Below are 19,510 nucleotides of genomic sequence, written 5' to 3'. Positions count from 1 at the left end.
AAGGCAGCATTTGACCAAGTGTGGCATCACAGAGCCCCTAGCAAAACTGGAGTCAATGGGAGTCGGGGGAAAGCTCTCCAATGGTTGGAAGTTATATCTAGCACAAAGGAAGATGGTTGTGGTTGTTGGAGATCAGTCATCTCAGCTCCAGGACATCGCTGCAGGAGGAGTTCCTCAGGGTAGTGTCCTCCGCCCAACCATCTTCAGCTGCTTTATTAATGATCTTTCTTCCATCATAAGGTCAGAAGTGGGGTTTTTCGCTGATGATTGCACAATGTTCAGGACAATTTGATGCCTCAGATGCTGAAGCAGTCCATGTCCAAATGCAGTAAGACCTGGATAATATCCAGGCTTGGGCTCACAAGTAACATTCGTGCCACACAAGTGACAAGCAATGACCATCTCCAACAAGAGAGAATCCAACCATTGTCCCTCGATGATCAAAGGCATTACCATCACTGAATCCCCTTCCATCAACATCCTGGAGGTTACCATTGACCAGAAACTTAGCTGGACTAACCATATAAATACTGTGGCTACAAGAGCAGGTCAGAGGCTAGGAATCGTGTGACGGGTAACTCACCTCCTGACTCCCCAAAGCCTGCCCATCATCTACAGGGCACATGCCAAGAGTATGACAGGATACTCCCTGCTTGCCTGGATGAATGCAGCTCCCACAACACTCAAGAAGCTTGACACCGTCCAGGACAAAGCAGCCCACTTGATTGGCACCACATCCACAAACATTCACTCCCTCCGCCACCAACGCACAGTAGCAGCAGTTTGTACTATCTACAAGATGCACTGCAGGAATTCAACAAGGCTCCTTCAACAGTACCTTCCAAACCCATGACCACTACCATCTAGAAGGTCAAGGGCAGTAAATAGATGGGAACACCATCACCTGAAAGTTCTCCTCCAAGTCACTCACCAACCTCACTTGGAAATATACAATCGTTACTTCACAGTCGCTGGGTTAAAATCCTGGAACTCCCTTCCTGACAGCACTGTGGATGTACCTACACCACATGGACTGCAGCGAGTCAAGAAGGCAACTCACCACCACCTTCTCAAGGGCAACTAGGGATGGGCAATAAATGCTGGCCCAGCCAGTGAAGCCCACAGCCCAGGAATGAATAAAAAAAAATTCCAATGAACTCATGGCAGATTCCCACATTTTACCTTCCTCAAATTTGAGATCATCCAAAACTCTGCTCATCTTAACAGACATCATGTCCTGTCCACCCATCGTGCTCCTGTGCTTGCTGATCTACACTGGCGCCCAGATTGAGCGCAAAGCACTCACTGCAGCTTCACATCTGAACAGGAGGACAGTGGGTCTGATTATCAGGGCCAGCTTGTACAAGAGCGCTGTGGTACAGATCAAGTGACAGAAGGCATTTTATGCAAGAGAATCACACACTTGCTTCCACTTCATATCAGTTAAAAAGTTTACAATGGGAAGACTGCAGCTATAGCTAACATCCAGTACAAGGCATGTGTGTATAGAGGTCGTAAGCTGCACACTTTCTGGGTTAGGTCACATATTGTTCAATTGGTGCTTATTTTATCTGTAACTAACCGCACGAATACATTCCATGCCTTGTTAGCCCTCAGACCAGTTTGCTAGTCTTGAGACCGTGGATGTCATAGATAAGTGTTTGGAACGTGAATTTCTTGATAATGGTTAATGAATACTTGTGCAAAGTTCATCAAGATATTATGAAATAATGTAGTTATAGAAAGGTATAAAATAGCAAACTTGTAATGCATGGTTAAGAATGGAGATCTAGAAACTAAGCTCAACCTATTGTGACGTGCACCTGTTGCAGCAAACATCTCTTGTAATGTGTGTGTTGGCCCCGAGTATGCAACTGTGGACCTCTAAACTGCACGCATTTGATTATCTAAGAACTCATTGTAATAATTTATTGCCCAAATGTTAACAAAGGGACTGTGCTGGTACATCAAAGACCCAGAACAGAAACTTGGGGAATTGGACCTGGCAAAGTATACAATATAGAGGTTAACTGATGGCAAGTTCTTAGAAAGTGTAACTACCACAGCTGATACGCCGAGTCTACAGGTTCCATTTTAAATGCAATCCTGTACAGAATGAAACGTTGCCCCAAAAGCAACAACAGAAAAGGGATAACCTACAATCACAAGGTAAAAGCCTACTGGTAAAAAGGCAGAATCATGCAGTTACCTATTCATTTCAAGAGTGTTGATGCGGGTGGACAGATCTTCCAAGCGATTGATTTGCTTATGACACTGGGTGCAGTAATATTCCAGCATCTCTCCCCCAATGACACTTTGTAAAGTTGAAGTGAAATGACCACTGGAAAATCAGAAGCGCCAATTGGGAAATTAGAGAAATCATTGATCACAAGGTCACACAATTCAAAGTGATAGGAATGCAGATTTACCATGTAAAGATTTTCAGAAGAAATGTGCAATTTGTTGAGGCACTGAGGTGAGTAGTTACAAGAGGTAAACTTTTCCCGACTTCTTGCAACCCCCCCTCCCCGCAAAAAAGCCTTTGCTACTTAAACATTTTCCTTTTCAGAAAAGTTAATTATAAATACAGCCAATTCTGCACCAGGAAGGCAATTTCAGGAATCAGAGTCTCTCTCTCTGTGGCTGAAAGGAATCCAGAGATCAGATGGTCACACAGACAGCACACTTAGGAACTGACTCCAAAATCAGCAATAATGAGGTTTTCACCAGTCAGTGCTCTAAGCTAACTGGATTGAGAGGATCAAGTGACTGCAAGGAATCAACAAGGAATTCAGGTTTCTCGATTTATACCTTTCCCCAGCATCAAGATCCAGTAAGATTCACCAGCGCTAACCTTACCTGGGAGAGAGCAGCGACGAGCGATTAAAGTGACCATCGATGGTTGTGCCTCCATCCTGACACAGGCTACTAGATGCAAAATCAGTCTCATTACTCTCTCCGTAATCTTCAAAGTGCTCCTCGGTACTAAGGAGAGAAATGTTGGAGCTCATCGAAAAGTTATGGTGATGGGTCCTATAATAGGAGATACACCAGGAAGAGAGGCTAAGTAGCAAGAAAATTGAAAACTTTTTTTTAAAAACAACATAATCAGAAGAAATTGCTTTCCCCACAGAATGGTGGGAATGTGGAACTCAGTACCACAGGGAGTGGTGAAGTGAATAGTGTAGATCTATATAAAGGGGAAATTAGAATCTAGAGGGAGAAGGGATAAAGGGTCACAATGTTAGATTTAGTTATGGAAAAACAGGAGGAGGAGGTTCAACTGGAACATAACACTGGCATGGGCTGGTTGGGCCAAATGGTCTTTTTCTGTGCCATATATCCTATGTAATCCTACGTAATATGCAATGTTATGAACCCATCTTCATGGTTTTCCTCGTTCTTTGAGGAAATTACTCTACAACATGACTCAATATCACTTTTTGGGCACTGTGCCATTGTCAAAATTGAACCTGAGGACATACTAGCTTCATTAGCTTATTGTATAAAATGCATCAGTTACTCATTTTGACCAACAATAAAAAAGGAACTGCAGCAGTGAATAAGAACACAATGGAGACATGTCTGGATATTGGAAGGAACAAGGGGCTGGCTACCAGCTTGCTCGGTACATACAGGTTGAATTTCACAGAACAAGGAATATTGGAGATAGGAAATTCTAATATTGTCTTTGTTCAACTCTGCCAAAACTGGGAGACCAACATCTTCAGGTCACCTTTGAGCATCTCATCATGAAGCATTTGCTATATGGTGCTTAGGTTACTGGATTAGTAATCCAGACAACCAAAGTTCAAATTAGATCATCAGTTTTTTTTTTAAAAACTGGAAATAAAATCTGGGACCAGTAAGAGCAATCAAAGTGGTCAGATTGCTGTCAAAACCCAATGGTTCACTAAAACCTTTTAGGGAAGACTTGCCATCCTTACAGGGTCTGGTTCATGTGACTCCATGCCTACTTCAATGTTGTTTTTTGACTGCCTTCTCTGTACTGGCATACCAAGCCACTCAGCACAGACAGCATGCCATTTGGCGTTTATATTCCACATGCCTCTTCTCCCATTCCCTCTATCTCAACTCAGCCTTTCAGCATGTCTTTCATCTCCTTTTCTCTCATGCTTTCATATGGTTTCCTTTTGAAAGCATCTAAATCAATCACTTGTGGTAGCAAGTTTCACATTCTAAATAGTGAGTAAAGAAATTTCTCATTTTGGATTTAATAGTAACTAACTTCCATTTATGGCCCCACCACCCCCCCCCAGTTTTAGTTTCTCTCATATGTAGAGATATTCCCTCCACAGCCCATTCATAATTTAATGATCTGTCAGGTTCCCTCCAAGTCTTTTTTCTAAAGTAAAAAAAAATCTAACCTGTTCAATCTTTCCTGATAGTTGTAATCTTAGTACGGTACCATCCTAGAAAATCTCGTTTGCATTTTCTCCTGTGCTTCTCTGTCCTGTATGGGAACCAGAGCTGTCCATTTTGGCCTGTCCATTGGGTCCCATGCAAATTTAAGATAACTTCACTACTTTTGAATTCTATATTCCTGGAAATAAATCCCAGTATTTTTGTCAGCATTTTAATTGCTTTGCTGATTTATGATGTTGCTTCAAATGATCTGTTCACTTGTATCTCTGCTCTTCTACCCAGTTTTTCATTTTCTAAGGTGAAGGTGATTTTTCTGTTTTGCCAACCAAAGTGCATCACTTCACATTTATCCATTTTAAAAATCATTTGCCACTTAACTGCCCAGTTTGCAAGTTGACTCAACCTAGGGTCAAAAGGTGGAGAGGTTTAGGAACTCTTCAATTGCTGTAAACAGCACACATTGGATAGCCAAATATTGCAGTGTTGGAGAATGGATAATGTAGAGATTGAAATGGGGGGCCTGGCTATATTAAAATCAAACATCAGAGGAAAGTACCAGGTATTAAATGCAACTTCTGAATGTATACTTGACATTACCAACTGTGGATGCGAGTTCAGTGTTAGTTTTAGTGATAGGATGTGGCGGTTAATTATAGCCTGCATTTTGTACAGTGTGTGCTAGTTGACAAATTCTTACTTCTTGTTTAACCTTATAGTAAGAACGGCCAATAACAAGGACAGCCAGATTTGATAGGAATTTCATTGTTCTTTCACCCTAGGCAGCAAGGCAACTTCCTCCCCAAACCCACCCTAATGAACAGGGGCATAAGTGACCAATCCTTTACAGATACAATGGTCCAAGATAAAACTGATCTTTCACAGGAATTCAATACAACTTTGCTTTAACACAAAGCAAAATACTGCGGATGCTGAAAACCTGAAAAGAGAAAATTCTGGAAATATTCAGCAAGGCTGGTTGTTTCTGTCTCCACAGATACTGAGTTAACATTTCAGATCTGTGACCATTCATCAGAATTGGGACAAGTCAGAAATGCAATATGTTTCGAGTAAAAGCAGAAGTAGTCCCTCAAATGTGACCCTGACCTTCTAGTCACCTATCATTTTAATTCTTCAGCTTGTTCTCAACTCTGGCCTCTCTGTTCTTGGCCTGCCACAATATTCCAATGAAGCTGAACACAACTCAAGGGACAGCACCTAACTTTCGACTGTCCACTTTACAGCCTTCTGGACTCAATATTGAGTTTGACCATTTTAGATCACAACCTCTGCTCCCATTTTACTTCATGTTTGTTTGCTGGTTTGGTCTTTTTCTATCATTTCCTGTACTTTGCGTTTGGACCATCCCTTATCATCTTCTTCCCATGCTCCTCTACCCCTTTCGCTTCTCAAACCTATTACATCTCCAGCTTTTCCTCAATTCTGATTAAAGGTTACAGGCCTGAAACCTTAACTGTTTCTCTCTCCACAGATGCTGCCAGACCTGCTGAGTATTTCTAGCATTTTATCTTTTTATTATGACTTTGCTTTAAGTCTCCAGAGGCCGCTGGTGAGCCTAATCATTGTGGGCTAGGGGATAGATCTCCCTATTCCACTCAGATTTTTAGCCAATCTTTCCTACAAACCCATAAGAAGCATTCATTGTGAAACCTATACACAGGAAACACTGTAGCACTGTACGCAACTGTCAGGGGCTTCACTTGCTTTAACTCACTTTCGGATGCCTGCACAAACATCCCTTCCCACCTTGCACCAGACAGGGTCCATCTTCGCTCTGTTAGTTGCGGCAAAGCAGATCCAAACTTCACCCCCAAACTTCAGAGTTTATTTGCCCAATTCTGCTCGAATTGAATGTTCTTAAAATAATCCTATTTTGACTTTAGATTCACACATTTAAACAGTCCACTCAGCTGGGGGTTTTGAAGTAAGACTGGGATTAAACAAATCTTTCTTTCGGGTGGAAATTCAAAAGCTAAGTGGGTGCTAGGCACAACCTGATTAGGCAGCCTTTTTTCTTTAATTTTATTTGGTCCGTCCCAAATAAAATAGAATTTGACAAGTTACTGGTGTGCTGCATGCAACATTGAATTCCGTTCAGTCCCAGGTTCAAATCAACACACTCTTCACACTCTACCTCCACATCAAGGCATGACATGGCACAGACAGTTTGAGAGTGAGAAACTTGAGTCCCACACTAGCGCTCTGGAGTTAAACAGAGGTAACTGCATAGGCATGAGGGAAGATTTGGCCCTAGTGGACTGGGTGGGAAGACTACAAGGTAGGACAGCTGATGAACAGTGGCAGATATTTAAGGAGATATTCAATTCCTCCCAAGTAAAATATATTCCAAAGAGGAAGAAAGATGGTAAGAGGGGGAAAGCAAGGAAGTTAAAGATAACATAAAGGCAAAAACTAAGATATACCAAATTGCAAAGGTCAGTGGCAGGCTGGGAGATTGGGAAACTTCTAAGATCAACAAAGGGTTACTAAAAAAATAATAAAAGGAGCAAAGGTAAATTAAGAAAGAAAACTAGTGCAAAATGTAAAAACTGATAGCAAAAGCTTCTACAAGTATATAAAAGAGAGTAGCTAAAGTGAATGTTCGTTCCTTGGAGGATGAGACTGGGGAGTTAATATTGGGGAACATAGAAATGGCAGAGATGCTTAATGAATATTTTGCCTCAATTTTCACGGTGGAGGACACTAGTATCACCCCAATAGTGACAGGTAGTGCAGAGGGTATAGAGAAAGAGGAACTTAGAACAATCACCATCATTAGAGAAAAAGTACTGAGCAATCTATTGGGATTAAAGGATGACAAGTCCCCAGGACCTGACGGCCTACATCCCAGGGTCTTAAAGGAAGTGGCAGCAGAAATAGTGGATGCATTGGCTATAATATTCCAAAATTCCCTGGATTCTGGAAAGGTTCCAGTGGATTGGAAAAATGCTAATATAACGCCTTTATTCAAAAAGAGGGGAGGTAGAAACTAGGAAACTACAGACCAGTTAGTTTAATGTCTGTCATTGGGAAATTGTTGGAATCCATTTTTAAGGAAGTAGTAATGAGGCATTTGGAAAGTCAAAATGCAATCCATCAGAGTCAGCATGGTTTTATGATGAGTAAATTGTGTTTGACTAATTTGTTAGAGTTCTGTGAAGGTGCGACAAGCAAAGTGGATAATGGGGATCCTGTAGATGTAGTACATCTGGACTTCCAGAAGGCCTTTGATAAGGTGCCGCACAAACGATTAATACACAAGATAAGATCACACGGAGTTAGGGGTAATGTGTTAGCTTGGATAAAGGATTCGCTAACCAACAGAAACAGAGAGTTTGGATTAGTGGGTCTCTTTCTAGATGGCAAGCTGTAACTAGTGGGGTGCCACAGGGTTTGGTCCTTGGGCCCCAATTATTTACAATCCATATTTATGATTTGGATTCAGGGATAGAAGGTACTATAGCCAAATTTGCAGATGACACCAAAATAGGTGGGAAAGTAAGTTGCAATGAAGAAATAAGACATTTACAAATGGATATGGACAGGTTAGGTGAATGGGCCAAAATTTGGCAGATGGAGTTTAACATGGATAAGTGTGAGGTTATCCATTTTGGTCGGAAGGATAAGACGACGACTTATTATTTATATGGAGAGAAACTTCTGAATGCTTCAGTGCAGAGGGATCTGGGTGTCCTCCTGCATGAATTGTGCAGGTACAGCAGGTAATAAGGAAGGCAATTGGAATTTTGGCATTTATTGCTAAAGGAAGAGAGTATAAAAATAAGGAAGTGTTGTTGCAACTATATAAGGCATTGGTGAGACCGCACCTGGAGTACTGTGCACAGTTTTGGTCCCCTTACTTGAGGAAGGATGTAGTTGCATTGGAGGCGGTTCAGAGGAATTTCACTAGACTGACTCCAGAGATGTGGGGCTTGCCTTATGAGGAGAGTTTGAACAGTTTAGGCCTATACTCGTTAGAGGTTAGAAGGATGAGCGGAGATCTATTTGAGGTATATAAGATGCTAAAGGGGATAAACAAAGTAGACGTGGAGCGGATGTTTCCCCTTCTGGGGCATTCTAAAACAAGAGGCCATAGTTTTAGGTGGTTTTAAATCAGAAATGAGGAGGAATTACTTTTCTCAAAGGGTCGTGAATCTGAGGAATTCACTACCTCAGAGTGCAGTGAATGCTGGGACGCTGAATAAATTTGAGGAGATAGACAGATTTTTAATTAGTAATGGGTTGAAAGGTTATGGGGAGAGAGCGGAAAATTGGAGTTGAAGCCCAAATGAGATCAGCCATGATTGTATTGAATGGCGGGGCAGGCCCGAGGGGCTGAATTTTCTACTCCTGCTCCTAGCTCTTATGTTCTTATGTACAGATCACTGGCAACACAGCCCATTCATAGCTACAGAGAACAGTTGCAGATTTCACTAAACCTGTACTGTTTCCATAACTAAGAATAATTCCATCCCTTCGGTCTGCACTAGAATCAAAACAGAGGTGCCAGAGATGGAAGTATATTAAAGTGTTTATCAATTACAAAAGCCAGACTTAGCAGAAGCGCAGAGGAGCCTCTGTTCAAGTTAAGGGGACAGGTCCCACTTACTTCATCTCCCCATTAAATAGGACACTATTTTCTTCAAGTGTATCTGTGAACTCAGAGGTCAGTGTGGCATCAATAGCGCTGTCTGTCTCCAACTCATCGTGTGTTCCATGGTGAACGAGCGTGCCTGTGTCCTCGTCTGTGAACGTCTCACACTCACTGTAGGTGCTCTCAGAGCCCATGTAAGCACTGTCCGTCACCTCGTTTGTCTGAAAATGGAGCAAGGTGAAGTTAGATTTCAGTACACTGATCATTGTGTTCTATAACCACTTTATCAAAAAAAAAAGCACATCACAACACAGGGAGAGATAGTAACCAAAGTTTAAGGCACTGTGGGAGTGTGCAGAGGAGAACATATTTATAAACAGCCTGGTTCAAGTGTAATTTAAACCAAGGCAGTGGCAATACAAAAAAGGTGATCTTGCACTTGGAGGGTCAGCTACTGAAACAGCAGCACACTGGGAGAAGTGTTAATACTTAACAGAAGACAACACCTGCTTTCCAAATCAATTAGGCAGTAACATGACCAGCGTTGGACAGATACATTTGCTCAGAACCTGCCAACACGTTACCAAATCTGGTAACATACAAACCACTAATATTAAAATCAACTGGAGATCCATGGAATAAATCAACTAGTAAGGAATGAAGACCAATAATCAAGGCTTCAGCCTTGTTCATTTCACGCAATCTCTCCATCAGGTCCTTGTGCACACAGGATTCGACTATTTTAAAATCTGCCCCTCAAAAGCAGGACACTAGACTCAACCTTCAGGTCATTTCTCCTGTTGCTAGGGGGCAGTGGTGGGGGGAAAGGTGTGGTTTGCAGCAAAGCTCCTTTAAAAAGGCATTCAGATGCAAGGTCATATAACAATTGTTGATGAGCTCAACATCACACACATCTAAACAAAGCTGTTTCATGGGGCTGGCTCACATAACACAAGCTTGAGTATTTATACTATATTTCAAGCTCTAGTCTACCAGGAATTTAACTGGGTAGAACATGTCAAAAATCACTCTTTGGTGCCATCACACACCTCCCACTAGCCACCCAGCTTGAAAGACAGACAGGAGTTGGGATTCTGCGATCTACCTTCCTCAGCAGTGTACATTGTAGCTATGGCAACAGAGTAACTCTCCATCCTACCAAACACCTCCCTCCCTACCAGCTACAGTACCGCTGCATGCAGATTAGCTGCATCACAATCGCAGCATTACACCAATAGCCAGCTGGGGTACAGTTACCTCGAGGTAGGGAGCTGCTCTCCTTTTTTACTCTTTACAAGCTTGTGATGTCTTGCATTATGGACATTTGCCTTTAATTTAAGTTCAATAAAATAATTATTAGGACAATACTTGCTCAGCATTTCCTACCAATAAGGTCTTATTACAATTTAATGTTTTAAAATCTGATTATTTGAGGAATTTTATTTCTGATCAGAACTCTGTATTCCTGAGTGTTTCAGTATCTTGACACCCACTGGTCCAAAGTATTTCCTGCCACAATAGTGATCCAGGAGGATATTATGGAGTAGGTGGGAGAGTAGCTGGGAAACAATTAGTTCCCAGTTCAATAAAATCAATTCCAAATCTGTGTAATGCCTGAACGGAAGATGAAAGCTTAAAACCTAGTCTGTCCACAGAGATTGAATTGCTGGCTGCAGCCATGTAGAAGCAAATCAACAGCTGGTCAGAAAACCTCCAGAATGGATGTTTTCCACAAAGTTGGTGAAGCAGTCTCCAGGTGTAATTGGAGGACAGCTTTCATTTCCTCTTCTTACATTGAAACACTGCAACCCATTGTTAGAAAGGTTTAAAAGCCAGTGAGGCAGGTTAAATAGCAGTACATATGCAACAATTTTCTCCTGCCTCTCCTGATACCATAGATTCTCCTTCGCCTTGCCACACGAGTTTGGACTCCACAGCCAAGGCTGGTCCTGTCCTCAACCATAACACAACACAAGCTGTTTTAAACAACTGGAGCAGGAACCCAGCTGAATTCTCACCCCACCTTAGGTCTTGCCACTGTGGAGATTCACACATTCTGCACAGACTAATGTTCACAATGCAGAGTCACTGCAAATGTTTCAGGTCTGCGGAGAGGAATACAGTTAACGTTTCGAGTCCATATGACTCTTCAACAGAACTAAGGAAAAATAGAAAAGAGGTGAAATATAAGCTGGTTTAGGCGAGGGGGTAGGACAGGTAGAGCTGGATAGAGGGCCAGTGATAGGTGGAGATTGCCAAAAGATGTCATAGACAAAAGGACAAATGTGTTGAAGGTGGTGATATTATCTAAGAAATGTGCTAATGGTGACATTAAGGATAGAAAGCAGGACAAACAAGGTATAGATAGCCCTAGTGAGGGTGGGGTGGGGAGAAGGGATCGAAATAGGGTAAAAGGTAGAGATAAAACAATGGATAGAAATATTTAAAAATAATGGAAATAGGTGGGAAAAGAAAAATATGTATAAATTATTGGAAAAAGGGGAACGGAAAGGGGCAGGGATGGAGAAGAGAGTTCATGATCTAAAGTTGTTGAACTCAATATTCATTATGGAAGGCTGTAAAGTACCTAGTCTGAAGATGAGGTGCTGGTCCTCCAGTTTGTGTTGAGCTTCACTGGAACATTGCAGCAGGCCAAGGACGGACATGTGGGCATGAGAGCAGGGTGGTGTGTTGAACTGGCAAGCGACAGGGTCATGCTTGCGGACAGACCGAAGGTGTTCCGCAAAGCGGTCACCTCGTCTGCGATTGGTCTCTCCAATGTAGAGGAAACTACATTGGGAGTGGCAAATGCAGTAGACTAAATTGAGGGAAGTGCAAGTGAAATGCTGCTTCACTTGAAAGGAGCGTTTGGGCTCTTGGATGGTGAGGAGGGGGGAAGTAAAGGGGCAGGTGTTGCACCTTCTGCAGTTGCATGGGAAGGTGCCCTGGGAGGGGGTAGAGGTGTAGGGGGTGATGGAGGAGTGGACCAGGGTGTTCCGGAGGGAACGATCCCTGTGGAAAGCTGCCAGGGGGATGAAGGGAAGATGTGTTTGGTGGTGGCATCATGCTGGAGTTGGCGGAAATGGCGGAGGATGATCCTTTGAATGCGGAGGCTGGTGGGGTGATAAGTGAGGACAAGGGGGACCCTATCATGATTCTGGGAGGGAGAGGAAGGTGTGAGGGCGGATGCACGGGAGATGGGCCGGACACGGTTGAGGGCCGTGTCAACCACTGTGGGTGGAAAACCTTGGTTAAGGAAGAAGGAAGACCAGTCAGAGGAACTGTTTTTGAAAGCGGCATCATCAGAACAGATGCGACAGAGGCGAAGGAACTAAGAGAATGGGGTGGAGTCCTTACAGGAAGCGGGGTGTGAGGAGCTGTAGTCAAGGTAGCTGTGGGCTTGTAATGAATATTGGTGGACAGCCTATCACCAGAACTTGAGTCAGAGAGGTCAAGGAAGGGAAGGGAAGTGTCCGAGATGAACCATGTGAAAATGATGGAGGGGTGGAAATTGGAAGCAAAATTAATAAATTTTTCCAGGTCCAGACGAGAGCATGAAGCAGCACCAAAGCAGTCATCGATGTACTAGAAAAAGAGTTGTGGGAAGGGAACGGAGTAGGACTGGAACAAGGAATGTTCCACATGCCCCATAAAGAGACAGGCATAACTGGGGCCCATGCAGGTACCCATAGCCACACCTTTCATTTGGAGGAAGTGAGACGAGTTTAAGGAGAAATTGTACAGTGAGAGAACGATTTCAGCCAGACGGAGGAGAGTTGTGGTGGATGGGGATTGTTCGGGCCTCTGTTCGAGGAAGAAGCGGAGAGCCCTCTGACCATCCCAGTGGGGGATAGAAGTGTAGAGGGATTGGACGTTCATGATGAAGAGGAGCGGTTGGGCCAGGGAACTGGAAGGTGCAACACCCGCCCCTTTACTACGTCCCTCCTCACTGTCCAAGGGCCCAAACACTCCTTTCAAGTGAAGCAGCATTTCACTTACACTTCCCTCAATTTAGTCCACTGCATTCGCTGCTCCCAATGCGCTTTCCTCTACATTGGAGAAACCAAACGGAGACTGGGTGACCACTTTGCGGAACACCTTCGGTCTGTCTGCAAGCATGACCCCAGACCTCCCTATCACTTACCATTTCAACACACCACCCTGCTCTCATGCCCACATGTCCGTCCTTGGCCTGCTGCAATGTTCCAGCGAAGCTCAACGCAAACTGGAGGAACAGCACCTCATCTTCAGACTAGGCACTTTACAGCCTTCCATACTGAATATTGAGTTCAACAACCTTAGATCATGAACTCTATTCCTCCATCCCCACCCCCTTTCCGATCCCCCCTTTTCCAATAATTTGTATATATTTTTCTTTTCCCACCTATTTCCATTATTTTTAAATGTATTTCGATCCATTTTTTATCTCTATCTCTTAGCCTATTTTGATCCCTTTCCCCCCACCCCCACTAGGGCTATCTGTACCTAGCTCGTCCTGCTTTCTATCCTTAATGTCACCATTAGCACATTTCTTAGTTAAAATCACCATCATCAACACCTCTTTGTCCTTTTGTCTATGACACCTTTTGGCTATCTCCACCTACCACTGGCCCTCTATCCAGCTCTACCTGTCCTACCCCCCTTAAACCAGCTTATATTTCACCTCTTTTCTATTTTTTCTTAATTCTGCTGAAGTCATATGGACTTGAAACGTTAACTGTGTTCCTCTCCACAGGTGCTGTCAGACCTGCTGAGTTTTTCCAGGTACTTTTGTTTTGGATTTCCAACATCTACAATTTTTTGCTTTTATCTTAGTGTAGATAAAAATATTGGTTTGAATTCAGCAAATTAATTTAAACATTTCCCAGTTGAGTAGCAGTAGCCCAGCTAAGCAGCACACTACCAGAAAGATTTGACTAGTGCTCTCATAGTCAGGGTCATAGAGTTATACAGCACAGAAACAGGCCCTTTGGCCCATCATGTCCATGCCAGTCATCAAGCACCTATCTATTCTAATACCAGGGATGTTGACCAGTTTCACTGAATGTTAATCTGTTTTATTGTGTTATCTTCACTTTTGCCAAATCCAACAAGCAGGCCATGTTTTGATAAGGTTTCACTTACTCTATGAGTGAGTGGAGATAGTCAGTATATAGTTTTTCTGGAAACTATTTATTTACAATGAGGTCTTTCTAAATAGTCTAAGTACATGGTTTTCTGTACACAGGTGATTCGGAGTCTTGCTCTCTCGGTCATTGACTCGATGTCATGCTTACATCATTATTTCATTAACATAACCATTAACCCTTTACTTTACAGGCCAGATTCAACCCCCCCAAATTACAATCATTGTCAAACAGCAACAAATCACTGCACCAACAGAGGGTGGCTCAGTTTGGCAGGGTCTTACTTAGAACAACAACAAACGGTGTGTTTTGTACATCCCCATCATGCTGCATCACTGCTGTCCCTGCGTAGAATATACACTGAAAATGGATCCTCAAAAATTCAGCCAAATGCAGTATTCCCTCAGGAACTAGTTCCAAGCCCAAAGCTAGACAGTATAGAACACTGAGGTCAGCAAGATGCTGCATCCAATCCAGTCTGTGGTGGCCAAACCAAACACCAATCCCTGGACATCACACCATTTGTTTGCAGTGTGCTTAACCCTCAAACCATCAAATGATGACTATTCAAACAGTTCAATTCCAATGAACTAATGTAGTTAACTTTCAACCAAAATAATTATTACAATCAGAAATGGACAAGATTAAAACAACCTGAGAAACAAATTCATGGAATTCCATGATATTCCAACTGAGATGCTCCACACACTGACTTGCCCAGTCAGGCAAAGCCAGTGTTATCACTAGGATTTCAACAAAGTACAACAGTGGGTGTGTGAACTGACAGTACTGTGTGCACTTGAACAATGAAAAACATCCAGTATACATTAGAGATTTCTGTCCAAATGTGAGTTGTGTCTATGGAGTTTGTCTAAAGCTATGTAATCTTAGAACATGGTACAGATGAGAAACAACAAATCCAACCTCCTTCCCACTATAGCCCTAAACACCAACTCTTTAGCCCTTCCTGCATATCTCCACATGTTCCACCTCTTGAGATCCACCTCCTGCTCTCTTCAAACTTATTCCCACTAAATTGCCAACCACACAACTTCAGCCCTACCTGGCTGCCATGCTATCTGACATAGTCAATGGTTCACCCTCCGCTTTCAAAAAGAACTTACCCACGACTCCTTTGTCCCCACTAACTACTATCCAATCTCCACTCTCCCATGACTCTCCAAAGTCCTTGAACATGGTGTCACCTGCCAGATCTGTCCATAATCATCTCCCTTATAAAAGGTGGATTAGTTCTACAGTTGCAGCCTGGTTGAATATGGGAAAATGTTACAAACATGACTGAACAGCTGAACAAAAAACACAATTTTCAAAAACTGGTGTGTGTGTGAGAATCCCCAAAAAAACGAAAACAGGAAGAGTCAGAAAAGCAGGCTTCGTAATGTTTTCCCATTTCAAAAATTGTGAAATATTAAGCTTCCGTGGCCTTCAACGACAACAATTTCAACAAGCCAAGATGTGGTGTGCTTGGATTTCCAAAAGGTATTTGATAAGGTGCCACATCAAAAGTTACTACACAAAATAGGAGCTCATGGAGTAGGGGCTACATGTTAGCTTTGCTAGAGGATTGGTTAGCTAACAGGAATCAGGGAGTACTGTAGGGATAATTGGGTAATTTTTGAGTTGGCAAGTTGTAACTAGTGGAGTGCCACAATGATCAGTGCTGGGGCCTCAGCTATTTACAATCAATATCAAATGACTTGGATGAAGGGACTAAATGCATGGTTGCTAAATTTGCTGAAGACACAAAAGATAGGTAGGAGAGTAATTGTGAAGAGGACATAGATAAGTAAACAGGTACAAATTTGGCAGATGGAATATAATGTGGGAAAACGTGAACTTGGCAGGGAGAATAGAAAAACAGTACATTATTTAAATAGAGAGAGATTGCAGAATTGGAGGATCGGAGGGATCTGGGTGTCCTGGTACATGAGTCACAAAAAGTTAGTATGCAGGTACAGCACAACTAGGAAGGCAAATGGAATGTTGTCACTTATTGAAAGGGGAAATCGAATATAAAAGTAGGGATGTTTTGCTACAGTTGTACAGGGCATTGGCGAAACCACATCTGGAGTACTGTGTACAGTTTTGGTCTCCTTACTGAAGGAAGGATGTAATAGCTGTTGCAGCTCAGAAAAGGTTCACTTGACTGATTCTGCGGGGGTGAAGGAGTTATGAGAAAAGATTGGACCTGTATCCATTGGAGTTTTAGTAGAATGAGAAGTGATCTTATTGAAACATAAGATCCTGAGGGGACTTGACAGGGTGGATGCTAAGAGGATGTTTCCCCTAAAAGGGAGAAACTGGAATTAGGGGACACAATTTAAAAATAAACGGTCTCCTGTTTAAGACAGAGATGAAGAGAAACCTTTTCTGAGGATCAGTAATCTGTGGAATTCTCTTCCCCAGAGAGCAGGGTCATTGAATATTTTTAAGGCCAAGTTAGATAGATTCTTGATTGACAAGGGAGTAAGAGGGTATAGGGTGAAGAGAGGAAGCTAGAGTTGAGGCCACAATTAGGTCAGCCATGATCTAATCAAATGGCTGAGTAAGTTTGAGGGGCCAAATAGCCTACTCCTAAGACATGTATTTGTATGTTTGTACAAAATTGGATACAGGTTTGGGAATGCGCAAGAGTTTTTATTTTTCCTTCTTAGAAGAATGACACTTGTGGTTATGAAGAGGCTGGGTTTTTATGGTGAACTGCCACCCAATCAGCCCCTACTTAAAATCAGCAACACATCAGGAGGTGCAAAACTACTGATTGCATCAAATGCAAAATCCATTCTAAGCAGAAACATGAAATAGTTACATGAAATATTAGGATTATTGTTCTGGGCACCAAGTTCAGGGCAAGTTGATAGTTCAAAGGACAGAGTTTGCGCGAGAGAGAAATGATATCACCCTGACTGAAGATAAGAACATCGCATTTGTATTTGAATTTGGCCATGATCAATACCCACATGGAAATGTAATGTTTGAATGGGCAGCTTCTGAAATGAACATAATCTCCCCATCTCCCAGTGAGGGGTACAGTCACTCACAATCAACCTTGCCTGTTAAGCAGGCATCAGTCCATGAAGTTTGGTACATCCTCCAATCCTACACTTCTCAACCAAAGGCCTGAATTTGTGAAATGATGCAATAATTTGGTACTTGTTATTTATGTAAATCTAGCATAAATTTTTATTGCTTCTTCTAGTTTATATTTTATTCAGGAGCACAGGTCACATGATTAGGTCCCAATCCAAACTGGAATAAACACCAAATATAATCCCATAATCTACCATCAACATATAGGGGGAAGAGCAGGTTGATAATTTTCTGAAGCATTCAACTTTGTTCTTGTAGTTATGTCACCTGAAGGTCTGGTTGTATTACAGTATAGTACCTTCAATCAGTTACCAGATACCTTGTGTCCTGATCCTCGAGACAGGCCATCTTTTGCAGCTTACACTTCAGAAGGTGAAAGGTTAGGTTTTTGAACTCGTCCCAGGAATGTTCAACAGCACCGCCAAGTTGGGCTTCATTCTATTTTGTTTCGGTCTGTTCCGGCCTTGACTTTCTGTTCAGGCTTTATGCAAAAAACCCAGCACACAAAAAAAATCAAAGAGTGCCATGTGAGGGGGCAATGAAAAAGCAGGGTAGAGGGCTAGTGTGAAGCAAATGTGCTGCAGAAATGTGTGAACAGTGAAGGAGAAAAGATAGTGAATAGGGAAGCAATGAAAAGGGGTTTTTTGGGCATTGAAAGTGTGATGATGGCCAGCAAGAAAGGTGAACAAATCAGATGATTAAGAGAGGCTCTACAGGTAAGCAACAGAGCAAGATACAAGGGGACAAAAAGGTGTTGAGTTGGCCTGTGAGAGAGGTGCTCACAAGGAGTCAGTCTGGTTTCCTGTAATCAGTGTCATGAGACTGACTTCGTTAGAATAGTTACAGCACAACAGACAACCATTTGGTCCGTCATTCCATGCCAGCTCCCTGCAAGAACTCAGATAAAGGTAGGGGAGTGGGGCTTTCTATTTAGATCTGCATTTTTTTTCCTCTTAGTTTATATATATCATAAGCAGATATATTTGAATGCAGGGTCCTTCATAAGTAAATGGAGCACACTTAGTGAAACAGTCACATGGGATATTAATACATATAGAGGAGAGTGTGGAACAATGTTGAGTGCTCAGGAAAAAGGAGAAAATTACAGAAAGCCCAATGTAGGCCTGTACTATTATTTTATTTACTTCAATTGTTGGAGTGTGTAACAGCACTTTGCCACTTCATACTTGCCATTGTTCACACTTAAAACCAATTCCCTCACCCCAATGGCAGAAATGAAGCAGTTATATAGATGCAGAGGGTTGGCACAAAGGCACCATATTCCCCTGATCCAAACTAAACCAGCAATTGGAACGCAGAGCCTGAAAGTGTGCGGTGAAGGCAGAGTTAATTCAGGCTTTCGAAAAGGAATTGGATCGTATCTGAAAAGGAAAAATTTGTAGTGCTACAGGAAAAAGACACTGGAGTGGCACTAGGTGAATTGCTCCTTAGAAGGGCGAGCACAGATATGACTGGCCAAATTGTCTCCTTCTGTGCCTGTAATCATCTTATGACTCAACAACAATACTTAAGTGTCACAGCACAAAGACAATCACTGCTGTAAACTACTGTACAAACTGAAGGACAAAGTTCAATAATAAAACTAATAAATCAATTTCAAGAAGAAATGTCAGCACCTTATTTCACCATTTGTACATTTACTGCAATACCGGGCAGCAGCATTCAGTCAGCTAGTCCTCCACGAACTTCAACTGTCTGGTTTCCACACCAAAAAGTTAACTCCTCCCTACTTTCCTTCAAAGCTTCAGTTTCATGCTGGATATAATTCCACTGTGCCAGCAACTCATTCAAGCAGCTAACCTTCAAGCAACAACCTAGGGGAAGTTTCAACTATGGAAAGCATCACAGTTGAGCCCAATTCTGTCGCCACCTGCAACATCCAAATGTGCACTTTTCACCAGAGGTTGCTGGATAGTGAGTACGAACCTAGCCCAATTTATTTTTCTTCTCTACATGCCAAAAGTCACAAAGGCAATTGCAGCAACTCTAAAATCAGTGAGTGCCACATCCGAGATTTAGCGAGCACAGGCAATGAACTGAAACCAGGTCTTAGCTCAGCACAGTACTTGATCCAATGGCAGAAAGGGTTGGTTCTCCAATGTCTAAATCCATACTTTGAAAATGCTTTGATTCTCTCTCTCCTATAAGTTGAGTGTGAGTATCGAGACACCCAGCTATTCCCAAGGTCATACACAAAGTTAAAGAGTAAGCAGTCAAGGGTAGGAATCGTCTTGGAAAGAGTGGTCTTGATGAA

At 42.4% G+C, this 19,510-nt stretch overlaps 1 protein-coding gene across 3 annotated transcripts in view; it reads right to left on the bottom strand.

Annotated features, from left to right (window-relative positions):
• The window catches only part of rab11fip3 (RAB11 family interacting protein 3 (class II)), a 135,420-nt gene that overhangs the window by 25,029 nt on the left and 90,881 nt on the right, over positions 1-19,510 (bottom strand). For 2 of the 3 annotated variants that reach the window (XM_041206503.1, XM_041206505.1), the window contains 3 exons: positions 9,014-9,219; positions 2,860-3,033; positions 2,210-2,341 (listed from right to left, as the gene is read on the bottom strand). In XM_041206503.1, the coding sequence (XP_041062437.1) occupies positions 2,210-2,341; positions 2,860-3,033; positions 9,014-9,219 (512 nt within the window). The remainder of the gene's footprint in view (positions 1-2,209; positions 2,342-2,859; positions 3,034-9,013; positions 9,220-19,510) is intronic. The other variant, XM_041206504.1, reaches the window with a different exon arrangement.

Source organism: Carcharodon carcharias, chromosome 15 (genome assembly GCF_017639515.1).
Source record: "Carcharodon carcharias isolate sCarCar2 chromosome 15, sCarCar2.pri, whole genome shotgun sequence".
Taxonomy (NCBI): domain Eukaryota; kingdom Metazoa; phylum Chordata; class Chondrichthyes; order Lamniformes; family Lamnidae; genus Carcharodon; species Carcharodon carcharias.
Note: the sequence above shows the minus strand (reverse complement) of the source record. Positions and strands in the feature narration are given on the sequence as shown.